At 41.1% G+C, this 22,816-nt stretch overlaps 1 protein-coding gene across 2 annotated transcripts; it reads right to left on the bottom strand.

Moving 5' to 3' along the window:
- Positions 1-520: 520 nt before the first annotated feature.
- Positions 521-21,157, bottom strand: prss12 (serine protease 12). 2 transcript variants are annotated; one of them, XM_058081240.1, is made up of 13 exons: positions 20,758-21,157; positions 18,926-19,064; positions 16,465-16,637; positions 16,252-16,402; positions 15,988-16,166; positions 15,660-15,801; positions 15,363-15,583; positions 12,615-12,756; positions 9,768-9,973; positions 9,238-9,316; positions 8,434-8,556; positions 3,694-3,989; positions 521-1,880 (listed from the first exon to the last, which is right to left on the bottom strand). In XM_058081240.1, exons 1-13 carry the CDS (start codon positions 21,071-21,073, stop codon positions 1,549-1,551), a joined length of 2,499 nt encoding a protein of 832 aa, XP_057937223.1. In that variant the 5' UTR covers positions 21,074-21,157; the 3' UTR covers positions 521-1,548. The 2 variants fall into 2 exon arrangements, with proteins under 2 accessions (XP_057937223.1, XP_057937232.1); XM_058081249.1 differs by having other exon boundaries at positions 16,465-16,629; positions 20,758-20,907.
- Positions 21,158-22,816: the final 1,659 nt, after the last annotated feature.

Genomic DNA, 22,816 nt, shown 5'->3' with positions numbered 1-22,816 from the left:
CTGTGGTTGCATGAGTGCTGCTGACACTGGGGAGAGCTGCTTTCTATAGTATTGTCCCTTGAAAAGATATAATAAAATGCTTGCTGAAATGTGAGTGGTGTCCTCGTATTTGTGAGATACTGTAAGAACCCATTTGATGTATATGTGTAGGCTGCAGAGGAGTTATGTAGTTTTTCACACTGCAGTAAAAAGTTGCCTTGTCGGATTGTTTTCATCAATCTTCTGTTTTTTTCCACCAATCATAAAAAAAGAATTTTGTGAGAAGCCTTGAATAAAATGAATGGCTGGATTTAAGGCAGGAAAAAAGAGATCCATAAAAACTTCCATGACTGTGTCAGGGACCGGTCTTGGCCTTATAACCACACTAGAAGACATTTATAACATTAGGTACACAATATAACAAGAGAGTTATTTATTGAACAATACAAGTATAGTTACTTGCTCACATCTTCTTTTTCTGCTGTGCAACACACGTAAAGAAGATGGCCGCCGCGCTCCACCTTTATCACATGAACACCAATGGACTAGCGACATTGCGCAGGGATATGGCGGGACACAAATATAACAGCAAGCGCTTTGTGAGGTCAGATTTTTCCACGTAAGCATTTTTGTGATGCAAATGTATTACTCTTTTGAACGCATATTTATTGTAAATTGATTTAATAATTTTGTGCTTACCCGTAAGTTCCCACACGGTGGCGCCATTGTACAAGACAGGTGATATGACGGTATCAATGTAAAAGGGTAAAGAAAAACAGTTGTTAGTTAGACACAAGTAACACCGTCGTTTATTTTTATCAGTCATCTTCTCATTAATAAACATGTTACCATGTTTCTTTGCCTATTTCAGTAAATGCGAATGTGACTGAAAATGGCAGCTATTCCTGTCGACATGGTGCCACATACCGGCGACATTAAGCATGCGTGTGTGCTGGTGTGCATGCACATTGTCTGACAAGTCGGTGTTCACGTTTCTCAGTTTGCAGCCTGGAACAGAACTGAAAAGAAAGAACTCCCTTGTTGCAACCACTGTTACACCGAGAAAACACACTTTAATACAAAATTGGAGCTTATTGGAGGCTACACTGAAACGTACACAAACAAAATAAGGAGTGTGAGTGTCCTTTTTCAAGTGTATCAGAATATCTTTAAAATCTCCTATCAGGATAAATGTGCACACATAGGAAGTCAATATGACAAATCGATAACAGACATGCTGTCATGTGCTTTGACACTCCTCACAAGGACAAACTGATTGCATTTCAATGCCTGAGTACCGACTATGACCTGGAATTGTAAAAATAAATGACAAAAGAACAGACGGTTGAGTGCAAATTTGCAAGCAATCACTTAGCATGCATGTTGTTGTATCTGTGGTCCCCTTTTAGCAGTTAACATTTACCAAAGTATAAGTTACGTTTTCATAACAACAGAAAAAAACCCCATTACAGAACAAAAAGAGATAAGCATATTAAGGAAGATTTGCAGCTTTTTGAAATAAGTGCTTGTGACATGCTAACAATCCCATATTGTTGCCGACCAATCAGGTCACTGCCTTTCATATTTGGCATCACTCTGCCCCATCATCTTGTGTATCCAGGAGCTGAAGGAGGACACTTTGGTATAAACGCCTGGCGAGCGCTGCGTCCGGCAGGCGTGACCCCAGGAGGTGACCCCGTAAACGACCCAGCCCCCTCCTGGGCGCTCGCACACCAGAGGTCCACCGCTGTCGCCGCGGCAACTGTCCACACGCCTGTCTTCCTGGATGCTGCCAGCACACAGCATGCGGCTGGTGAAAGCACCGTGGAAGTGCTGCTGACAATGGCGGCGTGGCAGGAGGGAGAGCGCTGCCTGCTGAAGGGTCTTGGAATACGAGCGGCCTGGAGGGGGGAGGGGGGGAGAAGGGGTGTCATGAATGCTGACAGTGCAACTTGTTGACATTTTTGACTCTGTTGTGTAAACGTGGCATTGTGTTGAATTAAAAGTTCATTCATTTTCTCCCGCTTTTCCTCACGAGGGTTGCAGAGGGTGCTGGTCCTATCTCGCTGTCTTTGGGCAGCGGCGGGGGTACACCCTGGACTGGTCGCTAGCCAATCACAGGGCACATATAGACAAACAACCATTCACACTCACATTCATACCTATGGACAATTTGGAGTCACCAATTAACCTAGCATGTTTTTGGAATGTGGGAGGAAACCGGACTACCCGGAGAAAACCCACGCATGCACGGGGAGAACATGCAAACTCCACACAGAGATGGCCGAGGGTGGAATTGAACCCTGGTCTCCTAGCTGTGAGGTCTGCGCGCTAACCACTCGACCGCCGTGCCGCCTATAAATAAGCTGAAACACCAAAAATACACTAGATTCTCTGTAGGTCATTTCCCCAATAAGTTCAGCCCACCTGCCAAGAAGGCCAGCACATCTTCTCCTGAGCTTCCAGAGAGTCTTTCCATGACTTGGTTGTTACCACCATGGAGGCCTGAGTTGCTATGTATGTGTAAAATGTGCTTGTGAGTAACATGAAGGCGGCAAATGCAAGCACTCGTACAAGACAGACATGCTGTAGGTAAGTACATCACACACTTTAAATAGCCTGTGTTGTCAGCTACACTATAATAAACCATACAAATAGACTGTAACTCCACTCACCACACACACACACACGTCAAGGAGAATAATCAGCACGTCAAGTAAAGATCACGAACAGATGTGTGACCGTCGATTGTCGACTTGTTGCATTATCTTTACATTTATATTTGACTTTAACATGGTGGAAATAGATCGGTGTTAATCAATGTTCAAAAATAATCCTGTGATCTTTGACATGCATTTTCATCACACTGTCATCATCATTGATATTGACTCTGACAGGACTAAAGTAGCTGAGGTCAAAGGTAAGGTGGTTATACATGTGCTCCAAATAACCATTACAGTAATCTTGTTGATTGCAGTTAATTGGTTTCAGACCCGACCGTAATATTCCTGTTATATAAATGGAATATTTTCATAGGCAGAGCATAGAAAACCAGTTTACAAGCTTCTATTAGAGCCTTCTAGACATAACCTAACACCCCTATATCCATCCATTTTCTGTACCGCTTATCCTCATGAGGGTCACCGGCATGCTGGAGCCTATCCCAGCTGTCTTCAGGCATGAGGCTGGGTACACCCTGGACTGGTCGCCAGCCAATCACAGGGCACATATAGACAAACAACCATTCACACTCACATTCATACCTATGGACAATTTGGAGTCGCTAATTAACCTAGCATGTTTTTGGAATGTGGGAGGAAACCGGAGTACCGGAGTACGCACACACAGGGAGAACATGCAAACTCCACACAGAGATGCCCGAGCAGGGAATCGAACCCCGGTCTCCCAGCTGTGTGGCCTGCGCACTAACCACTCGTCCGCCATTCATTCATTTTCTACGCTGCTTAATCCTCATTAGGTTGGTGGGGGTATGCTGGAGCCTATCCTAGCTGACTTTGGGTGAGAGGCAGGGTGCTCCCTGACTGGCTTTGTGTATTTTTGTTGTGGCATTATCACATATTTCTTGTGTCAAAGCAACACAATACTCCAATCTTTGTTCTACATAGAGATAGCCATTGATTTTGAATATTAGCAATGCGTGAGGAAGCCACCTTCACCCCCCCAAACGCACGCACACCGACACAAGAGTCTCACCTGTGTCACCCCAGCCGGTGATGTGACAGTTACTGGCGTGTTTGAGCGCTCTCTCCTTCCTCAGGGGCAGACAGGCAGGAAGGACGTGACGGCTGAATGACACGCACTCCCCTGCCGTGTGGCCCACCGCCCCCGGCGACAGACGCACCAAGGCCAAGTCGTAATCGCTGCTGTGGGAGCGGTAACTCGGATGGAGGACAATCTGATCGACGCCATACTCCTCCTCATACTCTTCGAGGACGAGGGTGTGATAGTCCCCCACTCTGACTTTGTACTGCTTGGTGCTGTTTCCGTACCTGTCCATAGAAAAGCGAAGTGCATTACAGAAAGAGTTGCCGCAGGCTGCAAGTACGTCAAAGACAGGTCATTAATCATTCCACTTAGAGTCATTAAGAGAAGTTTCTATGACACCTGACTAGGTGTGCAACTAACGATTATTGTCTTAGTGGTTTAATCCGAAGCTTGCCGTTTGGCCGTTCTGGCCAGGGGTGCTGCCCGCAGCTATTTTTTATTGGCACCTGAACCATTTTAAAAATATAACCCAACAAAAAATTGAAAAAAAAAGCAAAAATTGAAAAAAAATCATCATAATCCCACAAGAATAAGGTCCAAAATCAACATAAAAATTTTGTAATCAAACAAGAACAAGTTATGTTACAATAATGTTGTAATATTATGAGGAAATATAACATCATTTCGTATCATTTTATGGAAAGTATGGAAAAACAAACAAAACAATAAATACATTTGTAATTTTTGGAATGAATTATTAAAATGAAGTCATCATATGTCAGATGAGAACAAAAAAAGTTGAAATAGTTTAAAAATTCATTCATTCATTCATTTTCTACCACTTTTCCTCACAAGGGTCGCAGGGGTGCTGGAGCCTATCCCAGCTGTCTTCGGGCGAGACACCCTGGACTGGTCGCTAGCCAATCACAGGGCACATATAGACAAACAACCATTAACACTCACATTCATACCTATGGACAATTTGGAGTCACCAATTAACCTAGCATGTTTTTGGAATGTGGGAGGAAACCAGAGTACCCGGAGAAAACCCACGCATGCACGGGGAGAACATGCAAACTCCACACAGAGATGGCTCAGGGTGGAATTGAACCCTGGTCTCCTCACTGTGAGGTCTGCGCGCTAACCACTAGTCCACCGTGCCGCCCGAGCCCAGTTTATAATTTCACTTATTGTATTATTCCAACTCCGGTTTCCTCCCACATTCCACATTTAGGTTAATTGGCGACTCCAAATTGTAAGGTATGAATGTGAGTGCGAATGATTGTTTGTCTATATGTGCCCTGTGATTGGCTGGCGACCAGTAGACCGAAGACATCTGGGATAGGCTCCAGTACCCCCCTCCCCGGGGGCCCTAGTGAGGAAAAGCGGTAGAAAATGAATGAATGAATGAATTAATGTATTAATCCAGAGTTTCATACTTTGCACTTTTTAAATGTTTTTGTCCGATCCCAAGTATCACTACAAGGGCAGATAGGGCCTGAAAAATGGCTTGAGATCATTCGGCCACCATGTAGCCAAGATGAGTTCTATTTATATTTTGAGACTGTACAGCTCAGAGCCTGCCAACTGTAACAAAACCCCCAGACCATTTTAAACACGGGAAAGGTAACTCAGGCACCATGATGACGAATGAATGTGAATATTAACTGTACACCTGACACCACACATGAACAGATTGAGGGTTGTGATAAATGTACAGTAGATGTCTTTAACTAGTTGGCTGTTCTGTTGGGAATGTTGTGGTTTTTTCCAGTTTTTCCACCTTCCTGACTTGGCTTTATCAAAAGGCTTCCTCCTTGACGCTTTCCCCAATTGTGTCAAAGAGTGAATGAAAACACTTCATCATGTCCACCACATGTCTGAAAGAGCATCATAAACACGCTGACGCAATGACAGATTTACTGTTATCATCATTCTCATCTGGCACTCATCTGACAGCATGTGCGTCATCCTCACATTTATTTTAGAGGGGGTAAACAAATAAGCGACTTTGGCAACTTCGTTTCACTCCGATTGATCCATGACAGTGGTATGGCAAAAATGTTTTATTAAGTACAAGTATAACAATGCCCTGTTTTCGAAGATCACAAGTAGCCTGGGATTCTCATTAAGATTGGTAAAGGTCGGGTTTATTTGTTGCGGAGAGGATTAACAAATTACAATGAGCCATACCACATTTTTATACTTGCACAATACAACATGTCCAAAAAGGAGTAGGAAGAAGCAGACTTTATTTAATCCTATAAACTTTCTCCATGTCTCAGTGCTTATGGTTTGCTCATTTCCTTTAATTAAATGTTACATAATAGATACATACTGTAAAAAAAATTACAAATCAGAAATCTGAACTAGACCAACTTCTAACATCACTTTAGGGAACATAACTTAAAAGGTGCATTTTTCTTGATTAAAAATGCTTTTTATAGACACTGGATTTATATAACCGAATTGTTTACATTTGGATAGTTCTTTTTTTACAGTATTTTATGCGGAAAATGTCATTAAATGAAAATAAAATGCATGTCACTAAAATGCATGGGTTTTGAACTTAGAGTGGGGTCGCACGATAAGTGGTTAGCATGTTGGCCACAAAGTCAGGAGATCAGGAAGTACTGGGAATGGAAAAAGGTAGAAACAACCTTTTTTCTGATAAAAGATGAGAGTCTAATCTTTCTTTTGGCATGTTTATATAGCCGTAGAACACAATATTCTGTGTACCTTGAAAAATAATCAAAAATAGCCGGTACTGCCGCTGCACGGTGGACGAGTGTTTGGCATGCAAATTCCAAATTGTCCATAGGTTTGAATGTGAGTGTGAATGGTTGTTTGTCTATATGTGCCCTGTGATTGGGTGGCGACCAGTCCAGGGTGTACCCCGCCTCTCGCTCAAAGACAGCTGGGATAGGCTCCAGCATGCCCACGGCCCTCGTGAGGATAAGCGGCATAGAAAATGGATGGACAGGCCAGTACTGAATGGGATGTCTTTAGAAAAATGGCTGTGATTGAATTGAATCACATGATTTAAAAACATTAAACAATTGTCATTAAAAACAGCATTTTGTGTTCAGTTGTGTTGTGTATAAATAGTCGAGTGCCCGACATTGAATAATGTCATCTTCAATTTAGCAAAGGCAGAACCTTTTAAAGTCCAGCTGCCCCTTATTTTATTGTCTGGAAAGCAGTACAAGCTTCCCACAATAGAGGAAGCTGTTATGGCTTCATGAAGTGTTGATGTTTTAAAGCCGTTGGACTTTTTTTTCTTGTGGTGAGAGGGGCCTGGGAATGGTGCATGAAAAGGTTAAGTAAAAGGACATACACAATTTCCCGATGTCTTTTTTTCCCCCAAATTACTATGTGGAAAAATCCAGATTTATTAGTGTAATGAGGTCAGGTTTGAGTATAAAAGTTAAATGCAGGCTTTATATGCACTCTACTTTTCCTTCCTGCCGGCTTCTCTGTTGAGTGCATTAGCGGAAAAGAAGAAGTTGTCATGAATTAAGTCCCTGACTTGGTTTTGTTAAACATCAAACCACAGCTGATTTCCTCACTGCGGGGCTTCCAAGTGTATGTCTGTCTTCATTCAGATATGGACATAAATATGTCATGTGGTCAGTTATAGGGGTGTGTGTTTCAAACCAAAAATGGAGTCAGCTTCTATCTCCCCTGAGTGGTGTTTCATATGAGAACATTGGTGAGGAATCAACCACTTAAGTAGGCGACATAACAGGAAAACAATATTGTAGATTAACAGCTGTGGCTGTAGACAACTTCCTGGTGTAGTTTTTAATAACTCCACAAGATGGCAGTAGCTACAGTTTAAGTACCATGTATTGTCAGTAGCAAAAATTATCTCTGCACAATCATTTGTTTGTAGAACAAAAACAACTAGGGTTGTCCAAAGTGCGGTCTAGGGGCCATTTGCGGTTCATGACTGTTTTCTTATTTGCCTGCTGCACAACCTAAAAATATAATTTAACAAGAAAAGTAATAAAAACTAACAACAATAGCAAAAATGGTGAGATTAAGCAGTAATTTCACTAGAATAGATTTAAACTATTAAAAGAAAGTTCACAATTTTACAATAAAAACCATGGAATATTATGACAAAAAAATAAATAAATTTAGTAGTATAACACAGACATTTTTAATATTTTTTTTCTAAAGTCATAATATTATGACAAACAAACATTATTTTTGGGGAAAGGTTATACTATTATAAGAATAAAGCAAACATATGAGACTAAAGACAAGATATTGATATATATAAATAATACATCAGTACATTATTAAGAAAGTTGAACTATTTGGATTTTTTAAAGAGCAAAAGAAATGGAACAAAACATGTAATTTTATGAAAGTTAGAAAATTAAAAAATTGGATATATTGGAAAATTAGGTTGGGGTAAAATGATAATATTAAGAAAATAAAGCCAAATATTATGGGACTAACATCATTATATAATTAAAAGAAAATGTACAAAGATTATCTAAGGAGAAAGTTGAAACTTTTGGAAAATTAAAAACAAAACACACACTTATTTATATATTCACCTTTCACAAAGCTCAGGTGCTTTTTTTCCTGAAAACATACTACAGTACACATACAAAATATCAAAGTGGCTTCTTGCATCCTTTCATATGGGGCCTTCAGTAGAAAAAGTCTGACCACCCCTACACTACACACTATATGCACAATACATGTTCTTACCTTTTAAAGCAGTGTGCCGACGTGAGGACCCAGCAGGTGTCAATCAGTGTGGCTCCACACACCAGACGCCCATCTCCTCGGGAGCCCCGCAATCGTATAGAAGCCTGCCATGGCCAGCCACCCCTAAGACACACGCATAAACACATACAGCAGCAACTCTAACTAATTCTGTTGTTTGTGGCTGATTAATTGTTGATTAACCTCATCTTGACTCCAGTGAAGCAAAATGTTGTGCACTAACCAGCTGCACCAGCAGAATCGCTGTCGATTCAGTCACAACTAGTGTGTGAATTAAATAACATGATGTTAATTAGGAGCTAAAATCTTTACTTTGCACAATATAAGAGATTATGTATTGGATTTGCTATATCAATTATCAAGCCCAATGGGCATTTAATGCAATCAGTTGACAGATGAATAGGTAAATAACCAGAAACATAAACATTTAGGCAAGGTAATGTGGCCAAAAATAAAGATATGGTAAAAGTAAATATTTAGGAAACAGTACACATATTATAAAGCTCATAAAACTTCAAATAACTAGGTTACATTTTAGCCCCAGGCAGAGATGCCGCATGGAAATGCATAATCTTAATTTGAACGGATATAATAAAGCACATGTTTGAGCTTAATTGAATGCACTCAAACACAAACAGGAAGTGGCGTTTTTTTCTGGTTGAATTTAAGTATGTTTATTTGAGTGTGGGCCAAGCAGCTTAAAAACGTATTGTTCACATTCCTCCTGTCTTGTATTAGAGTTGCATTCTTTTTTTCCCCCTACTTTCAGATAAGCCTCTAACTCACCTCAAAGAGTTTTCTCCTCCAATGACTCGCCGCTGACGAGTGTGGATGAGGCGAAGACCGCAAACTGGATGGAGAGCATCTAATAGCAACAGAAGAGATGTTTATCTTCCAGCATCTGTCAGGTTCATGATTGCTAAACCTCCCATTCAGGCTCAAATGTTGTTTTTATAAACATTCAATCTTGAAATGCATCTTTTAATGTATGAGCTATAATATAAGCAAGGTGACAAGTTAAATTATTTTCCAGAGTTAAGGGGTGTTGACTTACAGCACCACACTGTGTGCAAGAGCTACTGCAATGTGCAGGAAACAAATAGCAGCGTGACGGACAGACTGAAGCAATAACATAGAAAAGGTCTATTTCAACATCTGGACATATTTACACACACTGAGGAGGTCCACGCTGAAAATATCACCATTTATCTTGGCTCATTTGCTTTTCAGTACACCACTACAAGCTCAGTTCACAATAAATCACAGCGATTGAAACAACGACAAGAAAAGACAAACACCCGCACTCACTGACTCACCTTTGACCTCTATGTAGCCAGACTGGGGCTCGCCGTAGTCGCAGATGACTCCGGCATCCTCACTATGGCGACAGTTGTGTGTGCCGGGCGCCTGTTTGATGCAGTCAGCTATGAAGCGTTCTTCACCACTGCATTTCACGTTGTCCACGTGAATGGGTCCCGTCCCTTCGCCGAAAAACGCCATCACACGAGCCTTGGCCACCCCGCTGGAGCGGCCAGACGCAGACGGGACAGAAGGACATATTGAGTCAGTCTCAAGTGGTTTGAATAAGACTAATCTGAGAGCTTTGGGTCGGTTGGCTACAGCCATGCAGACGACTAAAGAGTTCAGAACATTCAGCTTCCCTTAACTGATTTCTAGTTTTGTTAGTTATATATATGCATTATTCACTGAGGAATTGTCGAAAATTGTAAAAATGTGCTTAACAGTATGTGACTGTGTCTGTATGAGTAGCTTGTATGCTTATTTGTGTCACATGCTCTCCTGAGAAGAATGTGTTTTAGCCCCGATGAAGGCATCAAAATATCCCCTTTGTCATTATCACTTCATCTATTAGCCAAGAGTATCAGCAATGTGGTTACGCAAGATCAGGAAGTGTGGTGGCCTGGCGTCAGTGAGTGCACTGACGGCATCCATGCCAGTAGAGCAGCCGTTTTTAACCGGTTTTAAAACAGGTCATGATAGCAATCTATGAACGCAAACAAATATCTGTACAATGCACTTGAAAATGCATTTGCAGGCTGAAAAGTCTAGCACAGGGGTCTCAAACATGCGGCCCAACAAAAGTTTGAGGCCCCCGCCTTGATATGAAAGTTTAATGTTAGTGCGGCCGGCGCAAGTTTGATATGGATCCTGTATGGTATCATGTACCCAGAAAAAATTATTATGTTTGATTAATGTTCATGTTAAAGGTTAAATAACTGTTAATAGTTATCCTCCCTATCCGTGTGGAAGTGGTAAGTTTTTGGCTATTTAAGTTTAAAGGAAATAACTAGAAGGCTACCGTCTAGGTCGCTAGCTCTCTAGTTTGCGAGTTAGCATGTGTCTCAAGACCCTGCAGTTGCGCAATATGTTGTAAATAAAAAAAGTATAAATGTGACTATAGTCGTGTTTTGTCATGTCTACAGGGCTCTAATAATGCTTTGTTAATTTTAATCTGAAAAAAAAATTTGTCTACCCACCAACTATATGTGGTTTCTTAAGTTTTTATTATTTGCCGTTTTATTATTATTATTATATTTATTTATTACTGATTGATTGATTTTCTTTATTCTTGATTTGTTTATTTATTTTTCATCTTATTTTGTGCAGAAAAATAAAAATTAAGGTATTTGAGAACAGTGGAATGTTTTATCAGAGCTTTTCTTCTTGAAAATCGGAACCAAAGCACTGAAAAAGTTTGTATATTTTTCTGTTTTTAATAAATGCGTTTTTTTGTTTTTTTTTTGGAAAACCTGATGCGGCATATGCAGGGCTGGCTTGTGTGGAGGATCACTGTTACACAGGTCAACAAGCAGGTGGCCGCCAAACAATTTCTCTCCAAGCAAGTCAGAGCTTTTCTACTCGGCACTCTCACATACCAGAAACCTGATGTAAAAAAAAGTGGTTTGGGGGATATTTAAAAGTCTCAGGGGCCAATGAATTGAATGCAAAGACTCCACTGAGCTTGAGTATGACTCAGTGTGATAATAGAAATCCAGTCCATGTCATCTGGGTCAACATGAGTCAAAGATGAGGCAGTATATAATTTGTGTACATTTTTCCTTCCCCACCCCAGGGAGTTCACCAACCGCCAGGGAAGTGTTGTGTATTTAACAACCTTTCACCACACCCTGCTTGATACAGAATGATGATCCCAACTGGGCCTTTGCATGCCTCCAATGTGCTTCCCTACACTCTGTCTCACACGCTTATGCTCTCCAGATGTTTTACCTACACACGCGTGCGGAAGAAAAGCTGTGTGTTGAGTGACGAGAGAAAAAATGAATGAATACAATAAAATGAATACAGTTTTGTTTCCGTATGACAGCAGTCCCTCTGTGCCTCAAAAGGGACCTGTTAATGGGACACAGGTTGGACGGAATGAGGAGACTGTTTATTTTACCTTTCAAAATAAGGCACGGATAAACCATTGCAAAGCAAAGACATGATAATGAAACAATTGGATTAGTCATTGTCATTTTTTCAAAGCATTTTTTCCACTGCGGTTTAGCCAAAAGCTATGCGTCTGATGGGTTATAGAGTGAAAACAGAGACACTTGACACGATGAAAAACAGACCAAAAAAAGGGCATAGAGTGAGACAAATGGCCAAGTGGAAGACGTAATGATCGATGTTGATGCTTGAGCATCCCTAATACTGAGTGGTCATGTTGACATCGTACAGCTCAAAGGCTATTATTATTATTATTATTATTATTATTATTAGTAGTAGTAGTAGTAGTAGTATTAGTAGTAGTATTATTAGTATCATTATTATTATTATTATTATTATTATTATTAGTAGTAGTAGTAGTAGTAGTAGTAGTAGTAGTAGTAGTAGTAGTAGTAGTAGTAGTAGTAGTGTTATTAGTATTAGTATTGTCATTGTTATTATTATTATTATTATTGTTGTTGTTGTTGTTATTATTATTATTATTATTATTATTATTATTATTATTATTATCATTATCATTATCATTATCATTATCATTATCATTATCATTATCATTATCATTATCATTATCATTCTTATTATTATTGTTATTATTATTATTATTTTTTTTTTTAATGTTATTTTAATTTTTAAGATAAAAATATCAAAGGACTGTCTGTTGACTGGTGACATTTTTTCAGCTGCCCACATACCTGTATCCCATCTGTCGACACACAACTTCGGCATCCTGATCTGTCCATCCATCATCACACACCGTCCCCCACTGGCCAGACAGGTAGAGCTCGACCCGCCCTTCTCTGGGGCTTTCCCCTCCCACCAGCCTCACTGGAACACCTGTATAACACGCATAGTGCACTTATCGACTTCACACTGACATAATAGATCACTCCCGTCACGCTGCTGTAACTCGGCCTATATCAAACCCAACAACAGAACCCCCCCCAAAGGGTTAAATGAGGTCAATCATTTATTTCACTGACTTAGTTTGTGATCGTTGCTTACGAAAAGCCATGAGTGCAGAAAATATATTCATGCACACACACAGGGGCATGTGCACTCATGTTTCTAGCTTTCTAACTTTGTATTCATTCATTCATTTTTTTTTATAAATCTTCAAACATGAAAAATAATTTAGCTTTACAATGTCCAATTCTCTACGGAAACTAGGGGGCATTGCGCAACCACAACTTTCGTAGACTAGCTTTTTAGCTTCCTGTGTACTGGTATTTGTAAACAATAGAAACTGAACTGACATCCAGATTTTGTTATGTACAGATATTAGACATTCAGTTCATAATAAAGCACTACCCTTACAGTAACGATAACAAAATAGCAATTTGCCGTTACTGGAAACGAATAATAACACTGATTATATTTGATCTTAAAATCAATTCACTGTACTTTTATGAGCGTGACATCAAAGCTCTGCCGGGCTTATCTGCATTGTTTCTCCTTTCCAAAATCAACACAAACCAATCTGTCTGTGGCATGCAGAGCGGGGGAGGATGCACACGCAGATAAACACACGAAACAAATCCACACAGGACACTCGCAAATACATTGCGGTAATGACATAATTCTTGAGAGGCTGAGAATGTCCCCCAGGCTGTTGCCAAAGCTACCTAAGCTGCATCAATAAACTCCTCAGCAGCATGAAATTGCTATTTCAGGCTCGAAACAAAGCAAAGCCCACAATGCATGCCTTTCTATATTCTATATACATACTGTATGTTCTATTGGACACTGAGCAATCAGCAATACAAACCGCAACTTGTTTTTGCCTTCCCTTTTATTGACGCCTTGAGGCCATTGACAGGCTTGATTCATGGTGCAAATCCCCACCCCCTCCCTTTCCACCGCCCTACCCCTTTTTGCCAAGGGGTGACACCAGAGAACCTTTTTGAAAGAGGTGTGAGGTACAGCTTTATAGTTGACCATGCAATATGGCGACCAACTGAAGCCTCATATGCTAGTAAGTTAGTAAGTGCCAAGATGGGGGGGGGCTAAATGAAAAAAGTAGGTGCAGTTGTTACAGCACGGCGGGCTAATCAAAATCTAGCATGACATCATGGCCCGGCCGCCTCGTTGGGGATGTCGGCTTTTCTCAGATGAGGTTTTAATTGAGTGCAGGTGGAGTCTGGAAGAGATCTTGCAAACGTCTTTATCATGTATTAAGCAGAGGAAATTGGTGTAAATGAATCTGGAATACGTGTGCTAGACACATCAGGAGCACGGTTTGTAGTTCTTGCATCAATGTAGAATACAATAATAACAGTAATAATCATCCCCCCATAAGCTTTGGTCTGCTCAATTGTTGTTTCCTATTATGACTGAAAAGTCCAGTATTTTAATTATTGTTAGTTATCTCAGTCTGGAAATGGCAACACCTGTGTCCCAACTAAATCCATAAGGAAAGGCGATATCAATGTAACCAGAACCCGATGTAGTTGTTGATGTAAGTGTTAAAGGTAAAGGGTCATTATGTTATCAGTCCGTCCTCAGGCTGAGCTCAACTCAGTCGAGGCCTTCTGGATTTAAAACATAACCGTAAGCAGTGATTCATATCATAATGAGCCAATTCAACAGATGATGAAAATGTTGTAGGGAATCCTAAAATCCATGTTATTATAATTAGAACTGGCCTAAAATGAAGTAAGTGATTAGCGCGCAGACCTCACAGTGAGGAGACCAGGGTTCAATTCCACCCTCGGCCATCTCTGTGTGGAGTTTGCATGTTTTCACCATGCATGCATGGGTTTTCTCCAGGTACTCCGGTTTTCTCCCACATTCCAAAAACATGCTAGGTTAATTGGTGACTCCAAATTGTCCATAGGTATGAATGTGAGTGTGAATGGTTGTTTGTCTATATGCGCCCTGTGATTGGCTGGCGACCAGTCCAGGGTGTACCCCGCCTCTCGCCCAAAGACAGCTCGGATAGGCTCCAGCACGCCCCACCACCCTCGTGAGGAAAAGCAGTAGAAAATGAATGAATGAATGAATTAATGAATGGAGAAACAAACATTGTAGCGTAACCTAATATACTATGGGAAATGTTATTAACCCATTATTCCTACTTTATGGGGCAGAATAATGCTGCTGGAGGAGTTTTGCCATAACTGACAAGCGGTGTAAATTAACAATTTATTGTTATTTTTTTTAACATATTGTTTTAATGAGAAGACAGACTCTCTCTGTGAATGTTCTGAATTCCTGTTTCTGTACTATAATGAGCAGAATAGTGCTATCTGGATGTGCGTTGCTTAAGTGGAGCTTTCCGTCGTGTTTTTCTTCTTAGTTGAGACTGAATCAACAGTGCCTCTGCTGGTCGCAGCCAAGTAGTGCACTCCATTTTTCCTCAACTGCTTGAAATGCCACTATAAACTGTATTTGCAACTTTATTTGGCACAGTCACTGTTTTTAGGATAGAAATTGTGTCTTACTAGCTGGAATCCCCTCTCCAAGGCGCTCGGGGTTGCATGCGATGTTAACGTCTTCATGGTGTGTGCAGTCATGACGGAGCCATTCCTTCCTTTTGCACAGCAACAGGCTGGGCTCTTTGCCTGTACAGCTTACATCATCCAGGAGAATAGGACCTGACGCCACACCGAAGCGAGGAACCGGGGTGATATCTAGTCCTTCAGGGACCAAAGTTTGGCCTGACCTGCACACATTATTACATACTGTACACTGATTTTACACATGCATGCGGCTGTGTTGGGTACACTATTTAATATTACCTGTATCCTAGTTGGCGGCACACTACTTGCGTGTTAGCATCAGTCCAGCCGTCATCACACACTGTCCCCCACTGACCACGGTAGAAGACTTCTAAGCGTCCCTCGTAGCTCCTGGTCCCACCTAATAACCGAGCACTGCCATCTAACAAAAAATACGAGTTTTGTTATAAAAATTGGGAATAATTGGATTCATACAATTTGTTAATTGACTAATCAGAGCAGTTGCCTGACAATTGAATGTTCCTTTTTCCACCATAGGCTGTTTCAGGATATTTAGTAGGTCATCCAACTTACCAGCACAAATTGATGGTGATGCAGGTTGACCTACCTGTCAAAGGGCTGCAGGACACTCCAGCATCCTCAGAGTGGAGACAGTTGTGTTCCCCCCAGGCACTTTTGGGACACTGCTCCACAGTGAGCTCATTTCCTGTGCATCTAACCTCATCCAGCCACACACGGCCGGAACTCTGTCCAAAATGGGCCTGGCCCCAGGCCCTTGCAACACCGCTATATAGAAGATTGAAGATAAAAAAGACCCACAATATTTTGTGTTTGCTTTATTGATGATGAATGTGTGTGTGTTTGCTTTCACCTCAGCCCTAACTGCCGGCATACCACCTCTGCATCACTGTCATCCCACTGGTCGTCACATATGGAACCCCACTGGCCTGCATGAAAGACTTCAACCGTGCCCTCTGACCCTGAGCGTCCTCCCACCAATCGAATAGGCAACATCAATGCATCTGAGGCACATAAAACACTTATCACCTGCACTTATGTGGAATAATTAAAAACCACTCCATACCTTGCTGCTTGGTGCAGGTAACAGCTGCAACCAGAGTGCACCCCCCCCCATTCCACATGGTTTTAAGACACTGGAGAAGATCTGGCTCCTTCCCCTGGCAGTGGACACCTTGCCAGTGGAGCTTGGACGTGCTCGGATGAGGTAGAGCGACGGCATGAGCACGGCCTGAGAAGCTTTAGGTGAATCCAAATGTAATACCAACATAAAAGAGTATGGCTTTGAGTACTGCTTGTTAACTTAAGTAGCCTTCAAAGTACAAGTAAGTAAAATAGTCACTTCAGCCTGCTCGCATTATTCTTTCACAATGTGCAACTTCATGATCTGACAATCCAGAGCAAATACACCATAAGCACTTTTGCACCCTGCGGTGTCCAATAACTGGCCACGTGACACCCATCAGCGGCCATTCTGCCAGACATATGGCTGCTTCGTGCTGAGAGTTCTGCTTCTTGTGTGCAAATGCATGCATGTGTGCCACAGCTGCTCTACGTGTCAACACGAAGTTTGCAGCACAGTGTCCTATGTGATAGCAACACATGCGTTTGTGACCTCTTGGTGAGTATTTATTTTGAGGTCAAATGAAATCAAAAGGTTAGGCAAGTACCAGTGAGAATGAGAAAGTAGCAAGAGTGGTGGTAACAAGGTCAATAAGTGTGGCACTAAAGGTATTTAAATACCTCTTGGGAAAGGAGGCTTGGAATGCAAGGGTCACAGACCCAAAGAAAAGAGAACGTACGATTGTGAGTCTTGTGAAATTCTGAAACATCCCCAATGATTTACCATCATGCTCTCATCATCTATCAGATATTTGAAGCAGCATAGCGCTGTAAATATTTTATGGTGCACCTGCATCTGATACATATGCAAGAGAGGCATGCACATTTTATATGGAAAAAAATTGCACCAGCCACATGGGGAAAGTACACTTACTCACTGATAATTTTGATGAATAGTTCCAAACTTTGATGGGAAAAACATTTATTTCTTCCAATCAATGGAGATATATAAGTGAAATATGGATTCTAATTGTGTGCTTTTATAAATGTGCGCAGGCATTTATCATGTTAATTCTTATTTACTTAAAAAGATGACATGGGCTATTTTGAAAATGTACATTTGTCTTCAAAAACTTCATGAATTAAGGTAAAAGTGGGTCTTATATTGACACCAGTTGAAAACCGTTGCTCTAGATCAGGGGTGCTCACACTTTTTCAGCATGCGAGCTACTTTTAAAATGACCGAGTCAAAATGATCTACCCACTACAAAAATGCAAAACATCTATTTATTCTCAAATGTATTGAGGATTATTTGTACGTACAATGTATGTTGATGTACCTTACATAACCAAATGAGCCAATATTGCAAAACACACATAATTAACTATTAACATTTTTTGTAATTACCTGAGTTTACTTTGATGACTTGCACTGAATTGAATCAGCCAGGGATGCATAGTCCGGACAGTAGCTGCTGATAGCCAGCCTCAAGCACACTTCCAAATGTTTATCAGTCGTGGATAATATCCGTATCATAATATCCGTATAATATTCCATATCCGTATGGAAGTGATATGTTTTTGCCTTTTTACTTGGTCCAGTTTTTGCCTTTTTACTTGGTCCAGCTCCTTCACTCATTTTAGTGACCATAAACTTTAGCGAGGGCTTAAAATCTGACGCAATTCGCCGACTAGCTTAGCACTTTGCATCGTTGTTTACGCATGAGCGGTGACCTAAAGGTCAAAATTCAGTTGTCATCTGACTGGTTGTCCTGTATGTCAATCAAGTAACGGGGATGGATGATAGGCTGACATCGTAAGTTCTGCTGCACTTAGAGACGTCGTTTGATTTGATTGGTCACCCGAAGGGCAACATTCAGTTGTCATCTGAATGGCTGCCCTGTATATCAATCAAGTGACGGCATTGACGCTGGGATGATATTTTTTTAATGTCACGCCGCGATCGACCAGCGATCGACCAGTACCACCTCCGCGATCGACCGGTAGATCGCGATCGACTTAATGAGCACCCCTGCTCTAGATGATGCAACAAATGTTTACAAATGATGCAGAAGATGATGTTTGTTCAAAATGATTGCCTTTGAAAATGTTTCAGATGTTTCTTTTATATCTCTAACACACCTTCTTGCATTATTTTAAGACTTTCTTGCAGGATTTCCATCTACAAATGCCCTTTCAACAAATACCAATTTACTCCAAGTAGAAGAGATATATAAAATTGCTTGTTGCTAGGCGGAGTTCATAGAACTAAAGTATCATTGCCCCATGGGCCATGATAAAAAAAAGTCTGAGGCGCCAAAGTCAATGACTCCAAAGCAGCACTATTACAGTTTTGACATGTTTACTTACACTAGCCTATTTGGTAATCGACTTTATATATATGCAAAGTCGCCATTGCTGGAAGCATACTGTCTATGCCTGAATGTGTTTGTGTGCTGACTCACCCTGTGCCAAGCTGTCTGCACACAACCATGGCGTCTTCATCTTGCCAGTCATTGCTGCACACGGAACCCCACACACCGCCCAGGTATACCTCCACCCTGCCCTCCAATTTGGAGCGCCCTCCTTGCAAGCGGACTGAGCCTGGTGTGTAAAAGTGAGAGAGGGGCCCACGCCAGGTAAAGGTTTGAATGTCTAACAGATGACGACTTGGGCTTTTGTCTTTCATGTTTGGTGATAAATGTGTCAAAAATGAAAATGAAATGATCACGGTTTTTATCTCAAGTGGGATTTAACCCATTATGGATGCTCCAAAGACTATAAAGACAAGATAGCTTGTTTTTTATGTAAGAAAGACATCACACTCACATTCATACCTATGGACAGACTTAAAAACAGACTTGACAGCAAGGAGGAAGTAGAAGAGCATGGAGGAGTGTAGCATACAGAAGGTCACCACACTTGGCAGGGAAATTTTACAGCATGCACATGCACACAAGCGCACATATGCGTGCACACACACAGTATAAAGCCAAATGCGAAAATTGTAAATAGTTACATAATGGTGCGTGGTACATTTGGTATATTTGTAAATAAATTGTTATTTTGATGTAAAAAAAACTGTTTTGTGTTGTTTATGTTGTGGTATAGTTGTTTAGGTATTTGGGCTGTCACAAAAGCAAAATCTGTGTGTCGACGAAGCACCAGCCAATGGCAGGGCACATATAGACAAACAACCATTCACACCCACAGTATGGACCCCTACATGTATGTTTTTTAAACCGGTGTACCCGGAGAAAAGCCAAGCATGCACGGGGAGAACAAGCCCAAGCGGAGAATTGAACCCAGGTGTTCCCGGTCGCCTGACTGTGCCAAAGTGCTGACCACTCGCCCACCGTGCCCTACATTACTGAGGGGGCTATCTTTTTTAAAATGGCTGAAATTGAATGAGTTAATATAAACTATAGTCACTATTTTTAATGTCACTAGTAATATTTGGACTAAAGTTTGAGAACCAGTGCTGTAGTTCCTACGCTAGTCATACCACAAGATGATATTTACGGCTACATCCAGTATGTATAACGTAGAGCAGGGGAGGGCAAACTACAGCCCGGGGGCCAGCAAGCATTTGAATCTGGCCCGCCAGTTGCTTTCTAAGAATTTCAACTTTTAACATACAAACTGGCAACATGACTTGCAAGTCGGATGTCTTTGGTAAAAAAAAAATGTATTGTATTTAGTATAAATTTTGTAAAAAAAAAAAAAAAAAATACATAGTTTGATGTAGACATGAGAACATACAGCTGACAGTATGACATTTTACAGATAAAATTAGACAAATATTTCAAGGAAAATTCTAAGCATAAAATAGTGTAGTATGTTAAATACATGCTCTGGCCCCCCCAGACAATTTTGCCCACGAGTCAAAATATTTGCCCACCCCTGACGTAGAGAAAACATACCTTTACAACAAAAAACATTATAATAAGATGACTACAAGACGGTGTAGATTTAAAGTAGGCATTATTACTCTATTCACTTAAGGGTGACAAATGAGTGTGGTGTGTCTCGTATTGTGCCCGATGGGTATTTTAATGGGTGTATCAAAGTAGGTCAATACAATATCTTATCCCTAACTGGTGATCTGTGAAGTTGTGTTAAAAACATAATGTCAGTAAACACGTGTAGTATAGCTCATGTTTGGACACTATGTAATGAACATATTTAGCATTGTGTTACAGTATTTACTCCAACAAAATGAATGACTCCATGTGTCCTCACAATGACTGTAGATAAGAGTACATGTGATGTGTTGGCAGGCCTGCTTCATGTTTACCTTGTTTACAGTCGCAGTATCCCCAGTCCACTCTGCCTCTCTGGTTCCGGAAGAAACACCATGCTCGAATTCGACCGTCAGGATTCCTGCACTGATTGTGCTTCCCTATTCCCTTCCCCGGGTGTCGCTCCGTGAAGCCGCCCACCTCGCTCCAGTTCATGCACCGCGCGCCGGACTCGGTGACGTCGATTGCGCCCCGGTACAAGACTCCTCTCCCGCGGCTCTGGGCGCAGTCGCTGAACGGCTGAATGAAAGAAAAGTGGCCGCCCCTCGACCACAGGAGCGCAGCCGTGAGGGCGAGGAAGACCGCTTTCATGCCTGGGATCCCGGAGGTAGGCTCGCGATGGGAATAACATCAGCTGAAGAGGGAGAAGCTTCCCATTCCCTGCAGCCAGACGCATCGCCCAAGCCGTGGGACGGGAGGGAGCGTGGGGTGGGAGCAGATCAATGAAGTTGCTGGAGAACAGTGGGCAAATTCTGTAAAATCTACTCAAACAGTATTATACTCGACTATATGTAGGGAGAATTATGTTATACAGCAAATATTTGATCATTTAAAATCATACACTATGATGGTATGGTACTCTATGGTACTTCTCCCAGCACTGTACAATGATTAAAGACATTAAACGGATATGAAAAAGAATGATCCAGAATCCTACGTCCTTTGCTATATGAACATAATATAAAAATACATTTTACACATTCATATACATGCATCACCTACTGAATATAGTAGTTAAACTGTCATTTTCAATTTTAACATATCCTTATTATTATTAAAACACATGCAATCCATGCACATGCATGTATTTTACTCCAGTTCTTGGTTGTCAAAAGCAATGATGCATAACCTGCTTGACAGAGGTATATGCAATACAGTTTATGTTAATATATAACAATGATAACAACAAATGTGAATTTCTCTTGAAGTTTAATAAAGTATCTATCTGTCCGTCTGTCTATCTATCTAAAATAACAACTAAATGAAATAATGCCTGTGACTAAAAGTGCATATCAAAATATATTATATACTACAATTTTTCAATAGCTGCACGGTGGTCGAGTGGTTAGCACGCAGACCTCACAGCTAGGAGACCAGGGTTCAATTCCACCCTCGGCCATCTCTGTGTGGAGTTTGCATGTTCTCCCCGTGCATGCGTGGGTTTTCTTTGGGTACTCCCACATTCCAAAAACATGCTAGGTTAATTGGCCGTTGAATGTGCCCTGTGATTGGCTGGTGACCAGTCCAGGGTGTACCCCGCCTCTCGCCTGAAGACAGCTGGGATAGGCTCCAGCACCCCCGCGACCCTTGTGAGGAAAAGCGGTAGAAAATGACTGAATTAATTAATTTTTCAATAAAAATTAGTACATTTCTTAAACAATAAATTTGACACTCCGCCTCAGACTCCAGTTCTTCGGCGCTTCAATATTCTGTTATTTACAAATAGTATCAATAACATATTATTTTTGAGCTGAATATGAATTTGATTGTTTACCTAAATGCACTTTAGTCTGCTGTCAGGGCCATCAAAGTCTTATTTGCTAAACACTAGCACTGACCTACATTTACAACTTCATTCATTGATTTTGCAGCTTGTCCTCATTATGGTGCTGGAGCTTATCCTAGCTTTGTGTGAGAGGCAGGTTACACCATGAACTGCATGGTCATCAACCAATTGCAGGACAACTAAAATTTCAGTATTTGTTCCATGAAATTGCATTAATTTATTCACCAAAATCTGTTAACTTCATGTATGTATGTTAGATTTTTTGTCCAATCAGATTTCAGCGTCTATGTGCGGCCATGTCAATGTAATCCGCCCTGGGCCTTCAGAATCAGTTGTGCAGGCTCATGGCACTTAAAAACTATAATACTACACTATCACTAGATTCACCTCACAGGGCCAGCTGGCAGGTTTACAGTAACATCAGCATTTTCTCGTCTTCTGATTGGTTTAAACTTACCAGCGTGCTTGAACGCATCATGCCACATTCATTCATTCATTTTCTACCGCTTATCCTCACGAGAGTCGCAGGGGTGCTGGAGCCTATCCCA

This window comes from Doryrhamphus excisus, chromosome 1 (genome assembly GCF_030265055.1).
Source record: "Doryrhamphus excisus isolate RoL2022-K1 chromosome 1, RoL_Dexc_1.0, whole genome shotgun sequence".
Taxonomy (NCBI): domain Eukaryota; kingdom Metazoa; phylum Chordata; class Actinopteri; order Syngnathiformes; family Syngnathidae; genus Doryrhamphus; species Doryrhamphus excisus.
The sequence above is the reverse complement of the archived record's forward strand: the minus strand, read 5'-3'. Positions and strand labels throughout refer to the sequence as shown.